The sequence below is a fragment of the Rhamphochromis longiceps genome, linkage group LG11, assembly GCF_057381845.1.
Source record: "Rhamphochromis longiceps isolate RC_006_pf linkage group LG11, R_longiceps_female_GT1.1, whole genome shotgun sequence".
Taxonomy (NCBI): domain Eukaryota; kingdom Metazoa; phylum Chordata; class Actinopteri; order Cichliformes; family Cichlidae; genus Rhamphochromis; species Rhamphochromis longiceps.
The window spans coordinates 26,266,615-26,291,937 of NC_140567.1; the positions used below are offsets into that span (position 1 = coordinate 26,266,615).

Genomic DNA, 25,323 nt, shown 5'->3' on the forward strand with positions numbered 1-25,323 from the left:
TAAATGTGTCCATAAAATACTCGTCAAACAAGTTGTGCTTTTCAGATGTGACGAAAGACTAAAAGTAAGGAAATGTCCTCAATACCCTTGAGTTGCAAACATTTCCAAATACTCTTACAGAAGTGTAACCCAGGACTTAGAGGGTTAACTTTTTTACTACTAAGGGCAGCTGCTGCCAGTGTGTCTCTCAGCCTTATTGGTCAGGTCTCAAGCTCCCGATGTGCTGACTGGCTGCTGGTGATAAATTCAGTCCCTCCCAGTATTGTATTTGTCTTATGGAACCATTAAAAAGGCTGAGAAGCAGTTCTTGCCTCAGTGAGAACCCACATCACAAATACCCATCCTCTTTCTATCTGTCTCATCAGTATAATGTCTATAAAATCTATTTAAATGCTTCCCCTTTGTCTGCCCCATCTCAGGCCTCTCACACCCTTCCTCCTTTTGAAAGAAGTTCTGTTTTCACAAGTTGTTTTCTCTCCACCCCCCATACCTCCCCCCCTCTCTCTCTCTCTGGCTCTCCTGCTGAAAATGACTCTCAGTCTATTTTTACCCTCTGGTCCTCTCCAATGTTAGTCTGTTCCACCCATTTTTTCCTCTCTTTCTAACCAGTCCTGCTCTCCTGTTTTCAATTCTCTTCTTCTTTTCTTTCACTTTTCCTCCTTGTCCCTGTGAGTGTTGCATCAGAACATTTTTAATTCTGTCTTGGAGGAGGCACATTTGCATGATGAAGAGATGGAAAATATTTGAAGAGCTTTTTATTGGGGAAAATTGCACCACTTGCCTCGTGGCTCTTGGCTGTGTTTCTGAAAGCAAACGTGTAGCATCACCAGAAAATGGTTATATGTATTTCAAATTCCTTTTTCGAATGATTTATATTTCTAACTTGTAATGACCCTGCATGCTTATCTAGGTTTATTGGGTGAGGGTATGCATTGCAATCTTGACCCCAAAGTCCTCATCAGAGTCCACCCCCTGTGCAGATTCCCTAGAGAGACCGAAGCAGCGTGACAGGTAAAGCGCAGATAGCACACTAGCGCCTCCCTGCATGTGTGGTCTTTTTGTGTATTAAAACTGGAGCCGAGCATTAGTAAGGGGGCGGAGCTTCTCTAAATTCTGTTAAGCTATCGGTTGGCCTACATCTGAGTGTCGGCGTTTGATACGCGCTTTCACCCACCACTCAAGGTTTACTACGACTCCTCCACCAATGAAAGAAAGAAGCACAAAAATACTCACTTTTGAGGCCTTACACGGACTCCAGCTCGTGTTCCCATATCGATACAGTGAAAATATTTATTAACTATTATTGAGTATTTTAAAGAAGCTTCGAGATTAGAGGGAGAAGAGGTTATAGTTGTAACGCCGGGTGTAATTTGCATATGACTGGCATTCCAGCGCACCCTTCCGCCAATCAGCGTGCGCGGCGGGTAGATGACGGTTCGACGCCAGGGCGAATAGCCGAATAGTATTCGCCCAGGGGGGGCGGGACAAGGCTGGGCGAGGTTGACAGGACGAGAAGGGGAGGGGTACGAGTACAGGAGGTGTGTGGGGGGGGCAAGCAGCCTAGTTTACAACAAGAGGAAGAGGAGGGAAAGAGAAAGAAAGGGCCAAGGCTTACGCGCGAGAGAGAGCGAATGAGGCAAAAATAAGGGAGTAAACTCGGGCTGGGAGGTGTGGAGATGTGATACAAGGACTTTTCTGGGCCAAAACAACACGAGTAACAGCAAGTAGTCAGCGGACTGGACGGTGTGCGCGCCGATGTCGTCCGCACGAAGTGGCTAGCTAACCTGCTGCAGACAGACCGACCTCTCAAACGGCTATCACCCAGCGTCGCGGGGTTTAAAGCCCCCACCTCCTTCCACCACCCCCCGCCGTGTTCTGGTCCTGTACTGGGGGGGGGGGGCATCTACAACCGGTCACTCTTTTGCTGCCTCGAAAGCTTGATCGAGGAGGAGTAAGAAAAATACAACAGCAACTGCGATTCATCTCACCCCCCTCCCCTCCTTCCTTTTCTCCTCGCTGACTTGAGCCAGGAGTCCTCACCGTGGTTGCTTTCATCGCTGTGTTGTAGTCTCATCAGTTGCTAGCTAACGTCAGGTTTGTGGCCAGATTCGTCAGGCAGGATAGGAACTGCTAAATCGGAGACAGTACAGGTGGTTTTCTCGGTAATCAAACTGATGGATAGCGGGATTGTGAGCGCAGGGTGATGGATGAATGCACCAGATTTACGGTAACGATGTCTTCTTATGAGTGGGAACAAATACAACTAGTTCGGTGTTTCTTTTATAGGTGTTAACTGAATTGCCTGGTTAAAACAGGTGGATATCGTAATCCCGAGGGGGGTGGGGGGCATATATCAGAGAAACAAGTTTCGGAGTAATGCACTTAACAGACAGTGTTATATTTGATGTCAGTACATTTGAAAATAGGATTTTATAGTTGCGACATGAAAATAATTGCGTTTCTTTTGCCCGTGTCTGTGCGGCGGGTGCACGACCAGGGGCGTTCCCGAGAGGTTGGTCCAATTTGGAGCGGTGCACTTGAGGCTCCGGTTATTGCAAGAGGCAGCTAAATTTGCCGTGATTTCTTTTACCCCCCCCCCCCCCCCCCCCCCCCCCCCCCGAATCAGCAAGTGTTGAAAGTCGGTGTTGAGGGAAACGGCGAACACTTGGACATTAAGCAGATTCACAGTAGTTGGAAATAGAAGAATCACTTGAGCTGTGATCAGCCCACTTTGCTTGTTGGAGCGCTGTTTTACCCTGATCGATACGGCGCTCTGTAGCTGTGCGAGTCCGGGACTTCATGTGCTTCTCAGTACCTGCCGAGCCCCACCTGCCCAAAACCGTGTAGTAGCGCAGAGCACGTTTTGACATGGCCCAGAAGGACTGCGTAGTTTCCGGGTGGCTGTATCAATCCAGGCCGTGGATGGGCTCGAGGCCTTGTTAACCCCTTCATGCCCGGGCTGCTGTAGTAATGTAAACAAACAGGGAGAGAGGGCATCGGGGGTAATTAGACCAAAGGGAGGCGGAACCCTGCCTTCGATCATAATCGTCTTTTTTCAGTGGCTCGTCTGTACACCGCTACATTCGCACAAATGTAACATTATTTAGTTTTTTCTTACGAATCGTTTACAGTACACCCTGTCCACTGATGTTTGTTCCGTGTGCGTTATTAGATTGCGGCATACTGCGATACGGATATATGGACTCTTATCTCGTATTTTAGTTAGGTTAAAAATAAATAAATAAGGATACCTCTTGAAGACCTCATCATGTCGGGAAGTGATGCAGTTATTCTTCTGAATGATGGCTGCAACCTGTAGGGATGAAAGGGATCCAGACACACTATGAGCTTCCCAGATTTTTGGAGTAAACATGTTCTCTTACCTGGATATCTACATGTTATAGAAGAAAGATTTTAAAAGGACTCATTATCATTACGTTTTAAAAAAAAGATTTTTTCTTTTGAAAACATCAAGGATTTCTTTCAACAATGTTCTCATCAGAGAATCCTCAGTATCTTCGCCAAGGATTAAGCATGTTTGGTTAGTCCATATCTTATTGTTTACCTGAAGTGTAATGCAGGTACACAGTGTAATGCCTTTCTGAGTGTTTTTGTTAATGTATGAAGCATTTTTATCTAGAGATTCTTTCTTTCTTTCTTTCTTTCTTTCTTTCTTTCTTTCTTTCTTTCAGTAAAGGAAATAGTGAGTTATACAGCATTTGTTTTATTTATGACATTTGGTAATGGCTTCTGTTCTCCATTCAGCCTGTTATTGGGAACAGAGAGTCCTTTTGTACATCTGCAGTTTTTGGAATGATTTAACCAGTTTAGTGGATGGAGGTCTGATCTGTTACTGTGGCAGTACTGATATTACTGGTAGCTTTCAAAGCACTGGTTCTTTCTTATTCTGCCATGTAACCACCGACCTTTACCTATTATCCCAGATGTTATCCAGCCTGTGGTTAGATGGCTAAAATGCAAGATGCTACTGTGGCCAAAGTACTACTGCAAGAAGTACTCTGTTGTTGTCTGTCTGATTTTTAGTATTTTTTGTTGTTTTTCCATCCAAAATAATATAACATTTGTGCTTGATCACATTGTAAACTAATTGGTCATTGAGTAGGAATGCGACTGTTGTGTAAGTGTTACAGTGACTCCTCTAAATAAGTAAGCTGTTTCTTGATTTGTTAGTACGAATGACAGATTGTTTTGAATCTGAATTCAAGGCAAGGCCTCATATTGTGAATTTATCAGGTAAATTAATCTGAATTCCTTTTATCTTCTGCAGTGTGGACCAATGTAGAGCCCCGGTCAGTGCCAGTCTTCCCTTGGCATTCATTGGTCCCCTTTCTGGCACCTACCCAATCAGATGCTACTTCTCAGCCAGGAGAGGGCCAGCACCCAGTCAACCACCCTCAAGCAGCCAGTCTGAAGACGGGTAATGTTTATATTAAGACTGACCTAGAAGCTGTAAGGAGGGGGGGGGGAAAGGTGTTGTCACCAGTTTCGGGTTATTTTCCTTTGAAACTTCAGCAGCATTTACTGCTTTCTTTTCCCTGAATAATTTGTTGTTTTTCCTCAGAGTGTCAGGGGGTGGCAGCGCTGCCACAGGAGCCTGCAGAGGCACCTCCCACTGTAGAGAGAGGTCCCCCATCAAGGCCTCCCCCTGCTTCAGATGAGCCGCCTCCAGAGAAAGAGAAAGGAGATACAGAGAGGGAGAGGCCTGACAGTGAAACTGAGAGTGATGTGGATGACCCGTAAGAGCAGCTTTCTTTCTTTCTTTCTTTCTTTCTTTCTTTCTTTCTTTCTTTCTTTCTTTCTTTCTTTCTTTCTTTCTTTCTTTCTTTCTTTTCACTGTATTGGGATTTTGTGGGTAAATCTGTCAGGCTAAAAGAACACAGAGAAATAGAGGTAGCACAAACCCTCATGTTTTATCTGTTAAAGTGGTTATGTATTTGTCCAAGCCAGCTTTCACAGTAATTTTCTGTGTGGTGCTGTGTACCCACACATACAGTAAGGGAGTGTGATATTTTCTGTATCCTTGCGCTAATTTGGGCAGAAGAGCTCAATGCCAGAACAAAGCAGATGGGAACAAAAGCATTCCATCTCTGGTTTCTATCACTATATGAAAGGCAGTGGCCAGGCTGTCAGACATTGAAATGGATTAGCTATCTGCTGAATCTGCTGCTGTATCTCATGGGAGATGAACTACTTGTGCTCAGTGTCTACATCTCATAGACTCGCAGCCTTAAGGTAAATAATACCTGATGTTAAGTAGAAAATTACCGGGTTTTTAAATATTAGAGATGGAAAGAGAAGAAGTGCTAATGGGCCAGCCTCCATGCGGGTATGGAAAATTAAAGATTATAGACCCAGAGATGTTTTTCTGTCTCCTTTAGCTTCCTTCCAGGAGTCGTACAAGAGCAGCCTCTCTCTACATCACCAGGAAAGAGACGTACTCAGTCGCTCAGTGCACTGCCCAAAGATGGAGACAAGAGCAGCCCTGGAAAGGTGGTGTTTGTCTTTTTTTTTTTTATTCACTGCATCCACAAAAACACAATTCTCAGTGTGTCCTTAATTAAGATATGTCACGTAATATCTGACTGTTTTTCTTGCTCACTCTTTCAGAGGGAGAAGGACCACATCAGGCGACCAATGAATGCATTTATGATTTTCAGCAAGCGCCATCGAGCATTGGTTCACCAGCGTCACCCGAACCAGGACAACAGGACAGTCAGCAAGATTCTTGGGGAATGGTGGTACGCTCTAGGACCTAAAGAGAAACAGAAGTACCATGATTTGGCTTTCCAGGTATCCAGATACATACAGAAAGATGTACATAATTTTAGAAAAATGGTTCAGTCGTATATCAGTTTAGATGCATACCTGTCCCTTCTCTTGGTCTCAGGTCAAAGAGGCCCACTTCAAGGCCCACCCAGACTGGAAGTGGTGCAATAAAGACAGAAAGAAGTCCAGCTCTGAAGGTCGTGGGGTACCAGGGAGCAAAGACATCAGAGAGAGGAGCATGTCTGAATCCACAGGTTGGTCAATATGCAGCATACATTTACAGAGATTCTCATATGCCCGTTATTCTTCAAGTCCTTATCAGTGATATTTTTGCCTTGGGATAGAGCCCCATTCTGTCGAGCTGAAGGGTGTCAGTCCAGGACTGGTGGGCGTGTCCGAGAGGACTACAGGAGAGGGCCATGCGAGCCAGCTTACTCGCCCCAGAGCCTTCTCCCAAAGTGCTGTGCACAGCCTGGAGCGGAGTGACAGGGGTAATACGCAAGCCCTTGCAGAACTGGCACAGGTGAGAGAGGAGAACAGCTCATCAACTGAGAACGTTGAATATTGAATGTTGAAGCTTAGTATTTTCTTTTTAAAGAATAAATGAAAGACAGCCATTACTGCTACCAGTGCAGTCAGAAATTTAAAGATGTGTTTTGTGAATTCATTTTGTATTCCCAGCAATAGAAGATGTTTTCTACTTTTGCTTTCCACAAACATGAAAAAACTGTTTTGGCAGTAGGATGGTGCATTTTCAGTCCCAGACTGGCATCTTGAACACATTTAACACATTGCTACATCAAACCCAAATAAGTGTAACGCGGTTAAAGGACCAGGGCGCCTGACTGCAGCCTCATAGACAATGAGCTATCAGAATAAGATTCGACTATGGAGCCTGAGGGTGTGAATAAAACACAGGAAACAAAAGTAGAGCTCAAATATATATATATTATGTTTGTTATGAGAAGTGTATAGACGGATGTACAAAAGAAATAGAAACATATGCATGTATATCACAAACAAAAATAATGTTGACAATACAAAACAGCTTAGTAGGTTCCAAAAGGAGGTGGGATGAGGTGTAGTCCAGTATGTGATTTAGTTTAGTTCCATGGACCTGTGATAGGTCATTGTCAACAATTTGTGATTCAGTCCATAGGTTCACAATTCCTACCGCACCGTAGCGGTGGTCGGGTGGCTCGCCATCTCGCGCTGATCAGGGCTGATCGCGGGAGAACAAAAAAAACCTGACCGTTGAGTCGAGTGTGAGGTAGTGTAAAGACGAATGAATCGGCCGGGTTATTGCACGCTGTCAACTGGCCTGTAGTGCAAAATTTGTCGTGATCTGACAAGTACGCCAACCACAGGGACAACAGCAGCCAGAGGAGCAGGGACATGCAGCTGATTGACCCGGAACTTATACAGGATTCATTCCCGCCACAATAAAGGGACTGGCGGAAGTGGGGTCAGAGGTTACCGTGGTTACACTTGTAACGCGGTTAAAGGACCAGGGCGCCTGACTGCAGCCTCATAGACAATGAGCTATCAGAATAAGATTCGACTATGGAGCCTGAGGGTGTGAATAAAACACAGGAAACAAAAGTAGAGCTCAAATATATATATATTATGTTTGTTATGAGAAGTGTATAGACGGATGTACAAAAGAAATAGAAACATATGCATGTATATCACAAACAAAAATAATGTTGACAATACAAAACAGCTTAGTAGGTTCCAAAAGGAGGTGGGATGAGGTGTAGTCCAGTATGTGATTTAGTTTAGTTCCATGGACCTGTGATAGGTCATGTGTCAACAATTTGTGATTCAGTCCATAGGTTCACAATTCCTACCGCACCGTAGTGGTGGTCGGGTGGCTCGCCATCTCGCGCTGATCAGGGCTGATCGCGGGAGAACAAAAAAAACCTGACCTAAACAAGGTCAAAAAACAGAAATTATCATTCACAGAAGAAAATGAAACAGCATTCTACTGCTGTGACAAAATAAATACATAAATCCATAAATAACAAAGTCAAGTAATCAATGCCACGTTTCATACAACAATCAATAAACCATCATCTCTTATAATAAATGTCATTCTAAATACTATTCTAGAAAGACATTCTCATGGGTCCCATCAAAGTATATCAGCGTTAAAGCTAATAAATATTATCCAAAGTTAATCAAATATATTTACAAAACTCATTTAATCACAGGTGTTGCGCAACAGATTCAATAATGTAAATGGAATTTAACTCAATGCAAAATCTCATAGGCCGTTTCGGCATTTCATCAGAAAAGTAACAAAAAACATCCAAAACGGACAAAACTACAAAAATCAAATCACTCATTCAACTCCACGATCTGGTTCCACAGAGAGGAAATCCATGCACACCAGTTCCATGGGATGAGAGGTTTTGATATTGACCAGAGGTGCGGCTCGTTCAGATGGGGATTTGCGTCTCACGCATCTTTCGCACTGTCTTATTTTATTGACCACATCACGTGTCATCTTAGGCCAATAAAACCGGGAACGGACCAAGTCCAGCGTTCTGTCGATTCCCATGTGACCCATTTGATCATGTAGGTGGTTAAGTACAACTGGCCGATATTCCTCAGGTAGCACTAGCTGGTATGCGAAGTCACTTCCCACTTGTCTCTTCCTGACGAGAAGGGTGTTATGGAGCTCCAGTTTATTTACTTCTCGCAGTAATAGAGGTAGATCGGGAAGTTCTTCCCTCAGGAATGGCGGTGGTGACTCGCCTCGTTCAACCTGAGCTATGACATGCCGGATGACAGGGTCAAGGCGTTGTTTGGCTGCAAGGTCAGCTGTTGAGATTTGGGGGAGTACCATGGAGGTGAACTGGATGTCGTCCGTGAAACTGTCAGGCAGACTGTCGACATTGACAGACATGGATAACACCAGAGCAAGATCAGGATCCGTGCTTGAACTGTACATCAGATGACGGTCACAAACTGCTTTGATGGTATGCTGGTCAATAGAGACATAATCTGGTTCATTGAGATGTTGCCATGCAAATCTCCAGATTCGCTCACGTTCTTTCTGTGACAGAGGATCATCAGACAGTTCACCATGAGGTCGGCGAGACAAACCATCAGCATCCGAGTTCTGCTTTCCTGCTCTGTAGATTAATTTGAAGGTGAAAGTGGACAAAGCTGAAAGCCATCTGTAACCGGTAGCGTCAAGTTTTGCTGATGATAAGAGGTATGTTAATGGGTTGCTGTCCGTCACAACTGTAAACTGAGCACCATAAAGGTAGTCGTGGAATTTTTCAGTCACCGCCCACTTCAAAGCAAGAAACTCCAATTTGTGGGCGGGATACTTTGACTCACTCCGGGAAAGACCTCTGCTGGCATATGCTACAGCTCTGTTTTTTCCATCCTGCTCTTGATACAGCACCGCACCAAGACCTGTGGCACTGGCATCAGTGTGGAGTGTGTATGGTTTCTGGGGATCAGCAAATGCCAGAACTGGGGCAGAAGTGAGTTTGTCAATAATGGACTCAAAAGCTTGTTGACACATTTGCGTCCATCGTCCTCCAAATGGCTCTTTGGGGTTGAGGTAATTCTCTGGCTTTACAGTTCGTCTCAGTTTCCTCTGGGAAGGTGGATAACCAGCAGTGAGTTCATGTAACGGCTTGACAATGGCCGAATATCCCTGGACAAAACGTCTGTAGTACCCAGCAAAACCAAGGAAAGATCTTAATTCCTTCAAGTTTTTTGGCACTGGCCAAGAAGTGAGTGTGGAAATCTTGTCCAGATCAGTTTCAACACCAGCCTGGGACACTACATGGCCCAGATACTTCACCGATGTCTGGAAGAACATGCATTTCTCAAGTGAAAGCTTCAAGCCAAAATCTTTGAGTCTGGTGAGAACTTTCATCAGGCGAGCTTCATGTTCCTCAAGAGTTGGTGCAAAGACAATGAGATCGTCAATGAAAACCAAGACTTCTTTTAGATTTAATTCTCCCATGCATTTTTCCATCAGCCGTTGGAAAGTGCTTGGTGCGTTGGTAATCCCTTGTGGCATCCGATTAAATTCCCAAAATCCTACTGGGCAGACAAAGGCAGTCTTTGCCTTATCCTTCTCCTCCATTTCGATTTGGTAGTAACCCGACTTGAGGTCTAGCACCGTGAACCACTTTGATCCTGCAAGTGCGGAGAAGGTGTCTTCCAGTTTAGGCAGAGCATAAGCATCTTTGATTGTTTGCAAATTGAGTTTGCGGTAGTCAATACAAAGACGTATACTGCCGTTCTTTTTGCGTGCAACCACAATTGGAGAGGCAAATGGTGAGTCAGATTCTCTGATAACGCCAGAGTCAAGAAGTTCTTGCAGGTGCTTCCTGACAGCATCAAGATCTTGAGGGTGAATTGGTCGTGGTCTTTGCTTGAAAGGAGTTGGATCGGACAATTTGATTTGGTGTTTAACTTTGTTGGTCCTGCCGAAATCCAGATCGTGTTTGGCAAATACTTCAGGAATAGTGTTAAGTTTTTGAACAATGCGTTCTTTCCAGTCTGGAGTTAAGGGGGAATCTCCAAAGTTGTATGGTGGTTGAGATGGAGGTAACGACTCTATAGACTGGTCTGAATACTGGGTGGGTTGCTCTTTGGAAATGACCTCTTGGAAGGCGCTGATTTCTGCAATAATAGCTCGAGCTGGAATGTGGATTTCATGGTCGGACTCATTACTCACTACAACAGGCAGAGAATATGGCCGACGTTTAGGTAAGTCCACAAGGCAGGTTTTTACTAGGAGTCCACCAGGCAGAGAACTGGAGGTGGGGTGTTCCAGAATAACTGCTTTCTCACCTTGGAATAGCCTTGTGACCATGCATCCCTCAAGGACAGTGGTTTGGCCGGCAGTAATCGTATGCGGTTGGTCTGACTTTAAGATTACAGGAGCATACTGGTCATTTGAATTCTGGATGTGGCGACACTGGAGGATTTTATAAACTGCAATGTAACCGGAACCAGATGGCAGGAATGACTGCTCAGAGAGGGTATCACAGTGTTTGCTGTATGCAACGTCAAGAGTGTTGGTACCAACAAGTATCATTGGGGGTGATTGCTGGACGTCAGGCACGACAAGCGCAAGTGTATCAACATTAATGGATGAACCAAGAAAATTAGCTGGGAACGTCATGTTAATCTCAATGTATCCCAGGTAAGGTACGGCTTGTCCATTTGCTCCTTCTACTTCCAACAGATCATCCAGTGGTTTGATTGGATGGTCTGAAAGGTAAGTATTATAGAAGGAAAAAGGAATCGTAGTAACCTGAGAGCCAGAATCAAGAAGACAGTTGAAATGGTTGCCTTTGATTTGAATTTGGCCTGTGCTTTTGGTCCCCACAAGCCCTTTTGGCAACAATGGAAATTTGTTGTGGTTTCTGGGACTGTTCGTGCACGCAGCTCCTGTGTGTCCCACCACAGAAACTCCTTCTAGTTTAAAGATGAAGTATTTCTAGCGTCCCATTCTTGCTGTTTTTTTCTTAATTGGCTCTTTTTCTGTTCAACAAGACTGGAGTTTGCTCTGTTGTTGCAGGTGGAAGAAACATGGCCATCTTCTCCACAGTTAAAACAGTACCATGGCTTGGGTCTGGTATTTGACTGAGGTGAAGAATGACTGGATTTGGTTTGTCGTGGCTTAAACTTTGACTCGGTTGGACGTTTTTGGGACAAAAGTTGGGACATTTGCTGTTGGAGGGTTTGGAGTTGTTTTTTCATTTCTTTTAGCTCTTCATTGGCTGTAGAGTGCCCACAAGAACAAGTACTTTGGGATTGGATGTTAGCTTTTTGTTTTGATGAACCGATGTATTTCTTCATAAGTGACTCCTTAGCAATTTGTCTGTCTTCTTCTGTCCGTAACGACAACAACAAGTCAGAGAAAGGTGGTGGGTTGTCCTTTTGCTGTTCTAACTGTAGTTTGGTTAGTATAGTGTTATCCCAACACCCACGACAAAACTGCTTCAGCAGATGCTTATTCATGTCAGCAGCTGCAAGTCCTCCTTGCTTTACAACAGTGCTGAGGGTTAGCTGCAATCTTTGGAGGTAAGCGGATGGTCGTTCACCTGGATTTTGAAGAATATTTAAGTATTGAGCATACAATTCTTCACCATCTTGAACTGTTCCAAAAGCGGAGTCAAGTACACTTAGTATGACTGAAGGCAATGTGTTGGGACTTAGACCTTTAACCAAATCAGCAGCAGGTGACAACAGGCTCTCTATAATACGCCTGGCGACGTATAGAGCTGACAAACTGGGGTCGGCAAGCAGTAGATCAATTTGGGAACGCCATGATTCAAAATCTGCTTCACTACTTGGCTTAGGAATCCTTCCTGAAAAAGCACGGAGACGTAGTGAAGTTGTGGTGCTTATGTCTGGGTTTCGGACCACATGCTCAACAACAACCCTTTGTATTTGTGGTGGGTTGAGATCAGGGGCTGTGAGTGATACTCTTGGAGTTGGTCCAGTCTGGCTTTGACGAGGTCGTGCCCCCTGCTGGTCAGTGGAAACCTGTCTGGCAGGAGGTGAAGACAATTGCTGCCGCTCCAGTTCCCTTTCTTCTTCCTCTACACCAATGTCCTCATCTACTCCATTTTCCTCATCATATTCAATTTTTCCATCATCACCTGCTCCTGCTTCATGCAAATGTTGACCAATCTGCCTCATTACTGTCTTCAAGACATCTTCAAACCGGTGCCCGCTGCGATCAGCAATATGCTTGAGCTCTTTGAGGTAATTGGGAGGGGGACTGCTGCTGTCCTCCGTGGCGGCGTACTCACAGGCCAAAGCTGTGACGCGGAAAACAAGGTCGGCAACACTTTTAGAACAGTGGGTGTATGGCAGAAACGGCTCTAGAGTTGTAAAAGCAGTGGTATCTACAAACTCAGCGATCAGGTTTTTGAAGAAAGTACTTGCGGGATCATTTACGTAAAAATGACGGCTAAGATTTCCATAAGTACGCAAGTAGTCAAGAATGTCATTATCAGATTTTGTGTTAGACACACCGGAGATCATCACAGACTGTGATATATTTATGCCAGAAAGTGCAACTGAATCCATTTTTGATTTTATGTTCAGCAAAAGCGAAGTAAATAAGTAAAGAAAATCGTACGTAAGACCCCAAAATATTCACACACAAAGGCTCCTGGCTGGTTCGCCACTTGTAACGCGGTTAAAGGACCAGGGCGCCTGACTGCAGCCTCATAGACAATGAGCTATCAGAATAAGATTCGACTATGGAGCCTGAGGGTGTGAATAAAACACAGGAATCAAAAGTAGAGCTCAAATATATATATATTATGTTTGTTATGAGAAGTGTATAGACGGATGTACAAAAGAAATAGAAACATATGCATGTATATCACAAACAAAAATAATGTTGACAATACAAAACAGCTTAGTAGGTTCCAAAAGGAGGTGGGATGAGGTGTAGTCCAGTATGTGATTTAGTTTAGTTCCATGGACCTGTGATAGGTCATTGTCAACAATTTGTGATTCAGTCCATAGGTTCACAATTCCTACCGCACCGTAGCGGTGGTCGGGTGGCTCGCCATCTCGCGCTGATCAGGGCTGATCGCGGGAGAACAAAAAAAACCTGACCTAAACAAGGTCAAAAAACAGAAATTATCATTCACAGAAGAAAATGAAACAGCATTCTACTGCTGTGACAAAATAAATACATAAATCCATAAATAACAAAGTCAAGTAATCAATGCCACGTTTCATACAACAATCAATAAACCATCATCTCTTATAATAAATGTCATTCTAAATACTATTCTAGAAAGACATTCTCATGGGTCCCATCAAAGTATATCAGCGTTAAAGCTAATAAATATTATCCAAAGTTAATCAAATATATTTACAAAACTCATTTAATCACAGGTGTTGCGCAACAGATTCAATAATGTAAATGGAATTTAACTCAATGCAAAATCTCATAGGCCGTTTCGGCATTTCATCAGAAAAGTAACAAAAAACATCCAAAACGGACAAAACTACAAAAATCAAATCACTCATTCAACTCTAGATACGTTAAATCAACATTCGGCCATAATGGAATAAACAAAAACAACAATATTCAATAGATGACACTAGTAATTGCACTTACTGTCGCTAGCCTAGCATTAGCTTACCGGCATTGTAGGATGTGCGATCGCGGCTCCGCATGTACATTAATTGTGACAAAACAAAACAAACAAATAACTCACCGTTGAGTCGAGTGTGAGGTAGTGTAAAGACGAATGAATCGGCCGGGTTATTGCACGCTGTCAACTGGCCTGTAGTGCAAAATTTGTCGTGATCTGACAAGTACGCCAACCACAGGGACAACAGCAGCCAGAGGAGCAGGGACATGCAGCTGATTGACCCGGAACTTATACAGGATTCATTCCCGCCACAATAAAGGGACTGGCGGAAGTGGGGTCAGAGGTTACCGTGGTTACACAAGGTTACAACAAGAAGGTCATCCTAATATGTCTTTTGTCTCAGATGTGTGGGGATGGTGGCAATCAGTTCTCGAGCCATGCCCCTCCTTTGGCACAGTCTCAGCGTGGGGTCAGCGAGGACATGACCAGTGATGAGGAGCGCATGGTCATCTGTGAGGAGGAGGGAGATGATGATGTCATTGGTGAGAAATGAATACTACTGTGCTCATGCAGCCATATTAGATTAGAGCAATTAATGTGTTAGTAAACTGCTTCCAGCAGCACTGAACCACACTGCGTATTGTCATCTTCTGTATGTTTAAAAAAAACAAAACACCCACTCAGTACTAAGAGGTAATGTCAGCAATTAGTTCCTTGTGAAACAGTCACATGTTGTTTAGTCTCTCCTGTTATTGGCCACTTTGACATTTCAGATTTTAAGAAGTGAGAGCAGTTTCAGACATGCCCCAATTATCTGGTTATTTAAACGGTAATTATGAGCAGCTGAGTGTGAAAAACTGTTCACGTCAGCTTCTCGCTTGTAATTACAAGTCTGAAGTTTCAGGTATCACTGACATTAACAATATCCTTGCTAAATGGCTGCAAATGCACATCATCTGGGATTTGCATTAGAAATAAAATAAAAAATAATACAGCGAGTTCAACCTCTTTTGAAAGGGCTTAACTCTGTAACAGCAAAAATGGCTAATTAAAGTTGTCTAACTGGTCTGACTACAAGATTGCAATGCAAGCTGACAACCTTGGATAAAAGGTGTTCTCTGCTTTCTCCCAGCATTACATGAATGCATCACAAGTTTTCCCTGACCTTTTGAGTGGATGTTAAATTTTAAGGAATATCAAGTGTAGCTGGAGTGTGTGCTTCTTTCCGCAGAGGACCCTTATCCCAGCAGCTCCATAGACCTCAAGTGTAAGGAGCGTGTGACTGACAGCGATAGTGAGAACGGTTCGGGTGATGAAAGCGATCGAAAGGTAATGGTATTGATAGCTATCAGTTTAACACACACAGATTTCTTGAAACATTTTAAAGGTGATTATCCTGTGTAACATCTGTATATTTGTCCTTTTCAGAGAGTTTTTGCTCCAGTCATTTGCTCTTCTGCTTCCTCCTCTTCCTCACACCATACTCCTCATGGTAGGAGTGTCTCACTGTCCTCCTACCCCACCACCAAGCGCTATGATGAGGGGAGATCAGGAGGGGGAGCATTTATGGACCACAGGAGGAAGGAAAGAGCAGAGGGAGAGAATAAGGATGCATTTGGAGGGGAGGAAGGTGGAAGTGGGCAAGCCACTTCTCTCTCCCTTTCTTCTGGTCAGTCAGTCATGTCCACTTCTCCAGCCGGAGGGCCTCTTCCCTCATCAGTAAGTTCGCTGGGGGCGAACCCACTCCTTAGGGTGGCCTCTACAGTGGTGACCAATGTAATGCGTCCTGTTATCAGCACACCGCTCCCTATCGCCAGCAAACCTAGAGATGGAGCCACTTCATCCAACCCTCACCCTTCCGAAAGGAAGTCTCTGACTCCCCAGCAGCAGCCGCAACTCTTGATTGGTTCAGCTTCAGGAGGCGGGGCCACAGCCACAGGGGGTGGGTACTATTCTTCGTCATCACCCAGTCCAGCTATGGGTCCAGGTGGTGTAGTGACTAATTTGGTGTTAGGAGGGGCTTTGCCTCCCCAACCCTCTATACAGCTTGTAACCCCCTCCCCACAACCCCAGCCATCTCAGCCGCAGGCTCTTCCACCCACTGCTGTTTCAGCTCAGCATAGCCAAACCAACGGGCCCCTGCCTCTGCCCCTGCTTCAGCCCCAGTTCCTTCCTGCTTCCTCCCTGGCACCCCCTGGGAGTAAGACCATCACTCAAGTCCAGTACATTCTGCCTACCCTACCTGCCAACACCAACCCAAAGAGTCCACCTCAGCAGCTCAGCCAGCCAACCAGTGTCTTCAACCTGCACACAGCTCCACCGACACATGTGTCCTTGGCCAATGGAAAGCAGCAGGGTACAAGTCCACTGACGGGATACACGTCCAGCCCAGCAGTAGGAGTCGGCCCAGGAACTAGAGGTGAAAGCTCTAACAGGAGACACAGCACTGGAGCTAATAGTCTGTGTTGACTTCTAATGAAATGCTCATTCCCCCTGTTTATCCGCGTTTTCATCAGTGCAAGCACAGTCTCCGGCGCTCCAGGGTAAAATGCTTGTTCCCATGGCAACAGTGCGGACTGCGCCAGCACCTGCCCAGCAGTTTCCGATTGTGGCTCCACCTCTTCCTGTCCAGAATGGAGCTCAGTCCGGAAGCAAGGTCAGCGGTGCTTCACTGATGACGTGTTTTTAAACTGTAGTCATTTTCTTATTAAAGCTTTATCTGAGCAAAGCTGCAAATAAACATTTGTGTTGGTTCTTCTATCTTTATTTTTTTCCCCCCCAGATCATCCATATAGCTCCTATGCCCGTTGTTCAATCTCAGCTGCCTCAGGGTGGAGCAGTACATCCTGCCAGCCCCTTCCCTGTAACAGTGGGCACAGCTGCTGTGGTAGCACCAGGATCAGCCCCCTCCCAGGCTGTTCTAGTGCCACCAGCACCTACAAGGTAGGAGATATCAAACTGCAGTGAGACAGTGAATATGAATATGGGACCAATAGTTCACCAATAGCACTTGGTGACAGTGGGGAGGAAGGACTCCTCTTTAAAAGAAAGAGACCTATATCAGAAACAGCTCTAAGGAGGGGCGGCACTCTGCTGTAACCAGCTGGGGGTTGGGAAAGTAGATGAAACCAGAAAGAGGAGTGCAGAGATCCCATAAAGAACAAGGAACGAAATAAACACCACCATCACCATGTTGGCACTCTTTAAAAATCATTAAAAAATATTTTTAATTGTGTGCTTGTTTGTAACCTTGTGGTGTCCTATCTTTCTTCTTAATTAGAATCAGTAACAAAATTTCTTTAGGTGCAAAATATAGTAATGTGATTAAAAAGAAAAAAGTTAATGTGTTGAAAACAGAAAATGTTAGTATTTAAAGAACTTATATCATGTCTGCTGCCTTATTATGACAGCTGAGTAATAATAACACATGCACAGCTAATTCCTCCAACTGTTTCTTATGAGAAAGAAAGCATGATCTGTTGAATAGCCCTTTGAGCCAAAATTAAAAGAGGCATAAGAAAAGTGTTTTGTTCACTGAGAACATTGTTGATCTGGCAGTGCAGGGCAACAATAGAAGAAAAAAAAAAAACTCATCTGAAAAGCACCGTCGATTTACCCACATTTGCCCCCCTCTTTGGATTTTCTTTCATTCCACTCACTTTAAAAATGAAAATCCAGTAAATGCTTTACCTATAAATTACACAGCATGTGAGCAAGATGAGGAATTACCCGGCAGCCAAATGTTGACCTATCTGTTTCCCATTTTTCATAGCTAACTGGAACAGCTTTAGTGCTGTCAGCCTGTGTTAAACACATTTTAAATTCTAGTTAATAAATGAAGTGAAACTTCCAGTGTGGTTATTGGGGCTGTTTGTCACTACTCACAGTATTTCTAAACTTTCCACTGCTGTTCATAACAGACGTGTTTGAACTGACATAAAGCATTTATATAATGGAGACTGATGTTTGACAGCTTAAAAGCTATTTTCTAACAGATAGATAAACCCAGCAATGCAACACATCACATGTCTGAGAGCAGCTGTAAACAAATGTGCCAGTAAGGCTTGACTCAGCTCTGATTAACAAGCACTCATTTATAAACATATGCAGCCCTTGTGCACCCTAGTCCCCAGTATCCCTGAGCTGCAGTTGATCTCTGTAATTGTTCACTTATTAGAAGTGTCTTTGCATTAGGGCTGCAACAATTCATCAAGTAACTCGATTACAAAAAAATCTTTGAGGCAAATTCTTGGCTTCGATGCTTCGTTTGCACTCGGTTGTCACCGTGTAAGCGTGAGCGTTTCACCCACATTTGTGACTAAAAATAGACCCGCAGTAGGAATGTATTTAGGAGCACGTGTGAACAAAAAGTATTATAATATTAAGGTCATGCAGCCCCCAGTTTTTCCACAAAAAGACTGATAGTACAACAGCAGCAGTGAAGATGATGCTGTCGTAGTTTAATGTGGAGCTGTCGTCAAGACGCTCAGGTGGCGTAAAAGAAAACAGCATTTGTTACTTTAATCACTGTAAAAACCTTTACTTGGAAAAAGCTGCATGCAAAGCTTTAAACCCACCTGTTCAACAAGCTGCAACGTTTTAGCTGCTCACATCCACCGCCATTTATCTTAGACTACAAGCTATCTGCGTTAGTGCTATAGAAGTTCACATAAAATATGCAGATGAGCTGTTAACCTAATTTAATACATTTAATTTAAATTAGGCAGATTGATAAAGGCTGCAGCTGGCCACTTTCTATCACAGTGATACCTGCAGCAAGCAGGGGCGAATCTAAAGGGGGGTATAGGGTGTACTAAACCCCGTACCTTCCTTTACAGCTTATTTCAAGGCTCTAGTAATGTAAAATATATATAAAAATAAAAACAAAAGTTAAAACAAAATTCAAAAGTTGCTTTTGTTTTTTTGTTTGCATGGGCAAGTGAAACTCTCAGCCACTGACCTGGGGCTGTTAGGTTGAACACTGAATTATTATTATCACTAATTATCATTAATCATTGATTATTATTGGAACAACCTCCCTCAAAATAGTAGGCAGGCATGCTCTGTGGAGGTTTTTAAAACTAAGTTGAAGACACATTTGTTCACCCTATCTTACATGTCTTAATTTCTTTGTCTTTTACTTTTTAAATTCTTACTGTTTTTAACTTGTATTGTGTTTTTACTTGTACTGCTATTTATCCCTTTTTATTTATTCATCTTTTTAGTTTCAAATAGCTGTACAGCACTTTGTTTTAAAGCGCTTTATAAATAAAGTTATTATTATTATTATTAACATCTACACCATCAGAACATCCGTTTTCTGAATTGGGACATGCTGCAGCTCAGCACATGGCAAACAGTTCAGTTCAGAGAACGTTTTTCTTCATTGCAATCACCACATACAAGACTTAAAAACACATACACGTGAACACACAGCAAATGTACCTCATCCAGGAGGTACAATCCTGTCAGAACTCAGTCTGAAGTCTGTTGTTTTTATGTACCTTTTTTTTTTTTTAATTTTTATTGCCAACTGTCCAGGGTGTACCCTGTATCCCCCCCTATGATAGCTGCGATAGCTCCAGATTTCTGTATTTGTTATCTGTCTATTGTTGCATTTTTAATTTTTATTTTAATTTAGCAGTTTAGTTCTGTGGATGGGTGTTTAATTCAGTTAAACTATTAAAATTTGTAATTTCTAAAGTGTAAACCAATAAGCAATCTCATTAATAAGGCAAAAGTATTTCTTATCCGATAACTTACTTAATTGATAAGATACTCGATTAACAAAGAAATCAATAGCTGCAGCCGTATTTTGCAGGCTTTCTGCATATGACAGATGTGCTGTATATATATACACATAAATACTTAGAGGGAACACGTTGATCCTCCCTTTACAGGTTTGCTGCTGTGCTTTCTTTGATGCAACATTAAAATGGAGAAGGCAAGCCACGCGTGCAGCTTCATTCACAATCTGTAGTAAACATCAGTTAACCAGCGATAATTCCCTGAAATCATTTTGAGCTTAAAGACATGCTCTGTCTCCGTGTGCACTCAATTTGGTTACTTCCAAAATAGAAGTTAATCAGAAGGAGTGTTTTTACATGACGATTTTGCCCACTGGCTAGATAATAAAAGGTTTATTCAACAGTTTTAGACCAAATGAAATACTTTCTAAATGGGCCAGTTTATGCCTTCCAAGGTTTTAAAAAAAGGCACTTTAATTCCAAACAGGCTTTTACTGCAGTTAATGGGGAAATAAAACTCTCTGAGTAATCACCGACAATATTATAAGTTAACAGCTGAGTTATTAAAAAACAATATGCTATCTTTTCCTTGCAGCATATAAGCTGAAGCTGTGTAGCTTCTCCATATTTCCTGTAACACAGTGAGCAGACAACACGAGAAACCGAAATTCCAGTAGGGGTGCAGCTGTAACACTACAGCTCTATTCTGGATATGTTAGTCATGCTGCTGGTGGCCCAAGTTGCCTCTGCCTGCCACCCCCACACTACCTCTCATCTCCTCTCACACACACACACACACACACACACACACACACACACACACACACACACACACACACGCAGCACTAGTTATCTAGTGCTACTTGCTGTGATGTACACTCACCAACTGACCCTCACTGCAGCACTTCTCTTTTTGTCTTCCTCTTTCCTTCCAATCGTGTCTCTGTTCCCTGCACTCTCAGTCTGCCTCATTATTCTACTGTAACATGGGCTGTCGCTGCCTCTGCACCCTTCCTGACATTTCTTATTACAATAAATGTCATCCTCCTTCCGCCTGCTTCTTCTTCTTGCCTTCTTCTTCTGTTGTTGTTTTTTTCATTTTATAATAATCACCTCACCTGTATCTGTACCTCCTGTCCAGGATCACCTACGTCCAGTCCACTCCAGGGGTACCATCCACCCTGCCTCTAGTCTCCAATGCAACAGCCTCCTCCCCTTCGCAGCAAGCTCTGCCAGTTCCTGGGTCTGCATACGTACCCGCGCCCCTTGCAACTCTTGGGTTCACAGCCATTGCCCCGCCTGGACAGACGCTTGTACAGCCGCTGATTGCAGGTCAGAGCCGTGGAAAAAATAATCCAAAGATCCTGGGTTGTTTTTTTTGTTTTGTTTTTAATACAGCAATTCTGTATTTTGAATACATCATACTGTGTGGGTCACATATGGCCCTCTGAATAATGTTGATGTAACAATGCCAGCATCAAAGTGCATTGATGACTGATGACCTTTTCTGCTAGCTGAAACATACACTAACCCTGCATTCATGTGCTCTTTGGATGGTCCTGAGTTCAAAATATCTGCTTTAAGTAAAACATTGATAGCTTCTTCGTGTTTAGAATTATTTTATTATAGGCTTTTAGGCTAATAAATAACGAATCTAGGTCACTCTACGAGGAGGGCAACAAATCGTTAAAAACTGTCACATGACAAAGTAAATTCAAGCCTAAAAATTAATTTACTATGCATGAGTTTTTATCATTGTTAAACAAATTCTTCTAATGTTCACTTTACATGGTGGATATGATGTTTTTGAGGATGAGATCAACAACTCAACTTTCCCTGACTTCCCAAGTTGCTTTTTCATCTTGGTTTAGCATTCATTTGAATTTTTAGCAGTAACACTACACTAAAATTACAAAACACAGGTTGTTACTGGTCGATGGCACACTTCGTTACACAACAGTGTCAAAGACGTTGAGATAAGCTGGAGGACAAACCTTTTTGTAAACATGATTTACTACAAAACCATTTGTAAAGCTAGTTTTTGGTGAAGAGGAGCGCTGACAGAACGTCCTGCGTTCAGGGTTAGAGGACCTGCAGGGGAGAGCTGCACAGCCGGGAAGCAGCATGATCAAAGCACCTGGAAATGCAAAGAGCAACACAGCAGAGATGTAGAGGAAAAGAGGGTCTCGGCTAAGATCTTACATCAGCTGGCCGAAGCTGTTACGGTGTTGGGGTATATGGTGTCAGCTGTGGGGGGAAAATGGATGATTTTGTGCCCTCATGAAAGCTCATGTTAATAGTCTGAATTGGGGGATGTTTCTTTCCGTTTAAATGTGGTGCTCCTGCCTCCACATGTAGGCAAGGTAGCCCCTCACTCTGACCCAGAAAACAGGTTTTCCAATGCTCTTAGCTAATATATGAAATCTACTAGACTATTATGTCTCTGAGTATTTCCATGAGCTTATACAGTTACAGGCCACAGTGAGCAAAGTTCACAAACTTGTTTAACTCTTGGCCCAAGTTGTAAATTCAGTCTATTTATAGAGCACAGGGTTCAACAGCTTTTACTATCAAGAGCCAGTTTGGACCCGAAGACAAAAATGAAAGTAAATATAACTTAATGTGGTGTAAAAATAAGAGATATAACAAAGGTGACACAGCATTTTAAGTATACATTAACATTACTAAATGTCCACGGGTCATTTTTGTCCTCTAAAGAAATCTTTTGCTATCAAAAATGTATTTGTTATTCATCAAATGGGCTGAAAATAACAGAAGTTATTCATTACTATACTATGAATGATTGGAATAAGTTTCAAGTAATTTGATTTATTTATGTGGTTTTTATTGAATTTTATAACGTTGGTGGTCCTCGTGGACAAAAATGACCCCAAAGTACAAAGTGTTGCAAAGAGCCGTATTTTCACACCATACTGTTTTCAAACATCTTTGATCTTGGATCACTGATGTGTGGGGTCAAGCACTGGTCATAACAACCACAACAGGCAGCACAATGAGGAGGCAGGTGCTCTATATTCAATGAAATTTTATTTATACAGCGCCAAATCACAACAACAGCCGCATCAAAGTGTTTCGTATTGTAAGGTAGACTCTACAATAATACATACACAGAAAGTATCCTCAAAAGCCTCCATTGCACTGGAGATTTGCATACTTTGATGAGCATACTTGTTTTTACCATGTTGTGCAAAGCAATGACCAGTAGGACAAAGCACATATTGTCCTCTAGTATAATGAGGAGGGAGAATCAATGTTCAGGAAGATCCAGGGTTAGAAGATATAGAAAATATTGTCAATATTTAGAGCACATGCTACCCTTTCTCTGAAAAAGCACATCAGCCACCTGCAGAAGTGGAAGAAGGCTATGAAGTGAAGAAAAGTGATGAAGAATCTGAACTATGTTCAAGTAGGTTCTCAGGCATCCAGGACATGGTAGTCTGAGGAGCTTGGAGAGAAAGTGACTGGGCTTCTTGAAGTTTCTTGAATTTTCAGAATGTGAAACTGAAATAGAAGATGTGTCAGAGGACTACACATCATCCATTTCAATTATGATGAAGACAAAGAATCAAGCAGGAAAGAGGAATCAGCTGAGACAGAGGAATATTTGCAGTAACGTGAGGAAACACTGATCTGGTCTTCTAACCTTCCCAGTGACAGACGATGCATGACTCTCATGTGCCTCAGAGAAAGATGATCTACCACAGTCCAAGCACATGTGCCAGGTCCCATACTCCTTCAGTGGCTTTTCTACTCGAGTACTGAAAGCATTATACACAGTGTATTCTGCTTGTATTCTGCTTTTTAACGTTCACATGCCAATGGATGCATCAGAGACCAAGTTGGGGTTCAGTAACTTGCCCAAGGACACCTTGGTAAGAACTCCAGACTAGAGCACACAGAGATTGAACCAACAACCATCCAATTAGCAGATGACCTGCTCTACAGCCAACTCAATGATGAACAAGGAGGGACAACAAGAGAGGAAGAAAAATGGACCGAATGCAGCTGTAGGCATATGTGGGTGTGTTGATTCTTACTGCCGTGCATCCAGTAGAGTCGCTACGGCCAGTTTATGACATCCTGAGTCTGGTAGAGAAGTTTTCATGCTGACACAAGATTAATCATAGAAGCACAAAAAGGACATAATTTCTTGATAAAGACACAATAGATGATCGTCGTTCATGACACAAACGTGCTCCCATTTGAGGTGTATGATGTGTGTTGGTGTTGACTTGACTTGAAACACAAGTGGGTGTTCCTCCTGCTGTGATGTAAGATCCTGGTACTGATGTGGCTGTATGAGCACCAAGTCCCCTTCAGAGGACTCTGTCCCCTCCAACAGAACATCCAAGTAAACCAGGGAACTTTGAGACAAAAACATGGGCAGCATGTGATGCAGGTCCAGCTGTACATGGAACATGCTCGTGTGCGATGGCAAACCGTCTGTCCTGCAGTCAGGACACGAGTTGTCCCTAACATTGCAGGTTTCCAAAAGAAAACAATCACCTGTAACAGCTTGTTTACTGTATATGCCCCTTGGCCTGCAACTGCAGAAAGAATGCTGTCCATGATGGGACCAGTGCAGAGGAATAAACCTGAGCTTCCTCCTGCACTTGGGTCAAATATGGACACGCCTTTGTCCTCATGAAAGTTTGCCTTCACTCAGACTCATGCCCTCCTACCATGCCAAAATATAGAAAACTGTCAGGCAATGAGTTGGAATAAAGTTGAATAAAACCTTGAAACACAGAGATGGATGATATTTTATACTTGTTGCTTCAAAGCAAACGGGGTCATTTTTGAGCCCTGAGGACCACAGGTGTGATTATGTGCTGCCATTTAAAATTTATAAATGGTTCAAAAAAAGAATTCTCACTAAAGTTCAACATACAGCACTCTGTATGTTGAACTTTAGTGAGAATTCTTTTTTTAAATTTTTTTAAAAATTTTTTTAAATATTTAATTTAATTAAATATTTAATTTTCTTGTTTTATTTTCGCTAAAAAACAGGGTGTATTTTTTGTAAACAAGGTCTGGTGGCCCTAAAATGTAAAATGTTGGGTAAATTATGTGTTAATGTGTTGGTCTTAAGTAAAACTAAGGTGTAACACTGAATTGATTGACAATTTATACTTTATACTTTAAAAAAACAGTCAAATGAAGTGGGGACATTTTTGACCCCTGAGGACCACCAGTGTGATTATTTGCTGCCATTAAAAATTTATAAACGCTTGAAAAAAAACTTTCTCACTAAAGTTCAACATACAGCACTCTCTAGTTATTCAGATAGTCAAAATTATCTAAACAATTAAATATTTAATTTTCTCAATTTGTTTTCGCTAAAAAACAGGGTTTATTTTTTGTAAAGAAGGTCTGGTGGCCCTAAAATGTAAAATGTTGAGTAAATTTTGTGTTAATGTGTTGGTCTTAAGTAAAACTAAGGTGTAACACTGAATTGATTGACAATTTATACTTTATACTTTAAAAAACAGTCAAATGAAGTGGAGACACTTTTGACCCCTGATGGCTCGCATTGTATGCAAATCGGGAGGACATCACAAGGGCTAATAAGGGTAAATCTTTTACCACTCGTTAGTTCTCTGCAGTGGGCTGTTTATGATTATTCAGTCCGTTAACAATCCCTTTTCATTACAATAATA

At 42.7% G+C, this 25,323-nt stretch overlaps 1 protein-coding gene across 4 annotated transcripts in view; it reads left to right on the forward strand.

Annotated features, from left to right (window-relative positions):
* cicb (capicua transcriptional repressor b) overlaps nt 1-25,323 on the forward strand; it is a 51,451-nt gene that overhangs the window by 19,289 nt on the left and 6,839 nt on the right. For all 4 annotated transcript variants that reach the window (XM_085423348.1, XM_085423345.1, XM_085423346.1 and 1 more), the window contains 12 exons: nt 4,289-4,438; nt 4,583-4,757; nt 5,400-5,511; nt 5,629-5,811; nt 5,909-6,041; nt 6,132-6,310; nt 14,299-14,437; nt 15,127-15,224; nt 15,324-16,314; nt 16,412-16,551; nt 16,678-16,838; nt 20,784-20,974. In XM_085423348.1, coding sequence (XP_085279474.1) covers nt 4,289-4,438; nt 4,583-4,757; nt 5,400-5,511; nt 5,629-5,811; nt 5,909-6,041; nt 6,132-6,310; nt 14,299-14,437; nt 15,127-15,224; nt 15,324-16,314; nt 16,412-16,551; nt 16,678-16,838; nt 20,784-20,974 — 2,652 coding nt within the window. The remainder of the gene's footprint in view (nt 1-4,288; nt 4,439-4,582; nt 4,758-5,399; nt 5,512-5,628; nt 5,812-5,908; nt 6,042-6,131; nt 6,311-14,298; nt 14,438-15,126; nt 15,225-15,323; nt 16,315-16,411; nt 16,552-16,677; nt 16,839-20,783; nt 20,975-25,323) is intronic.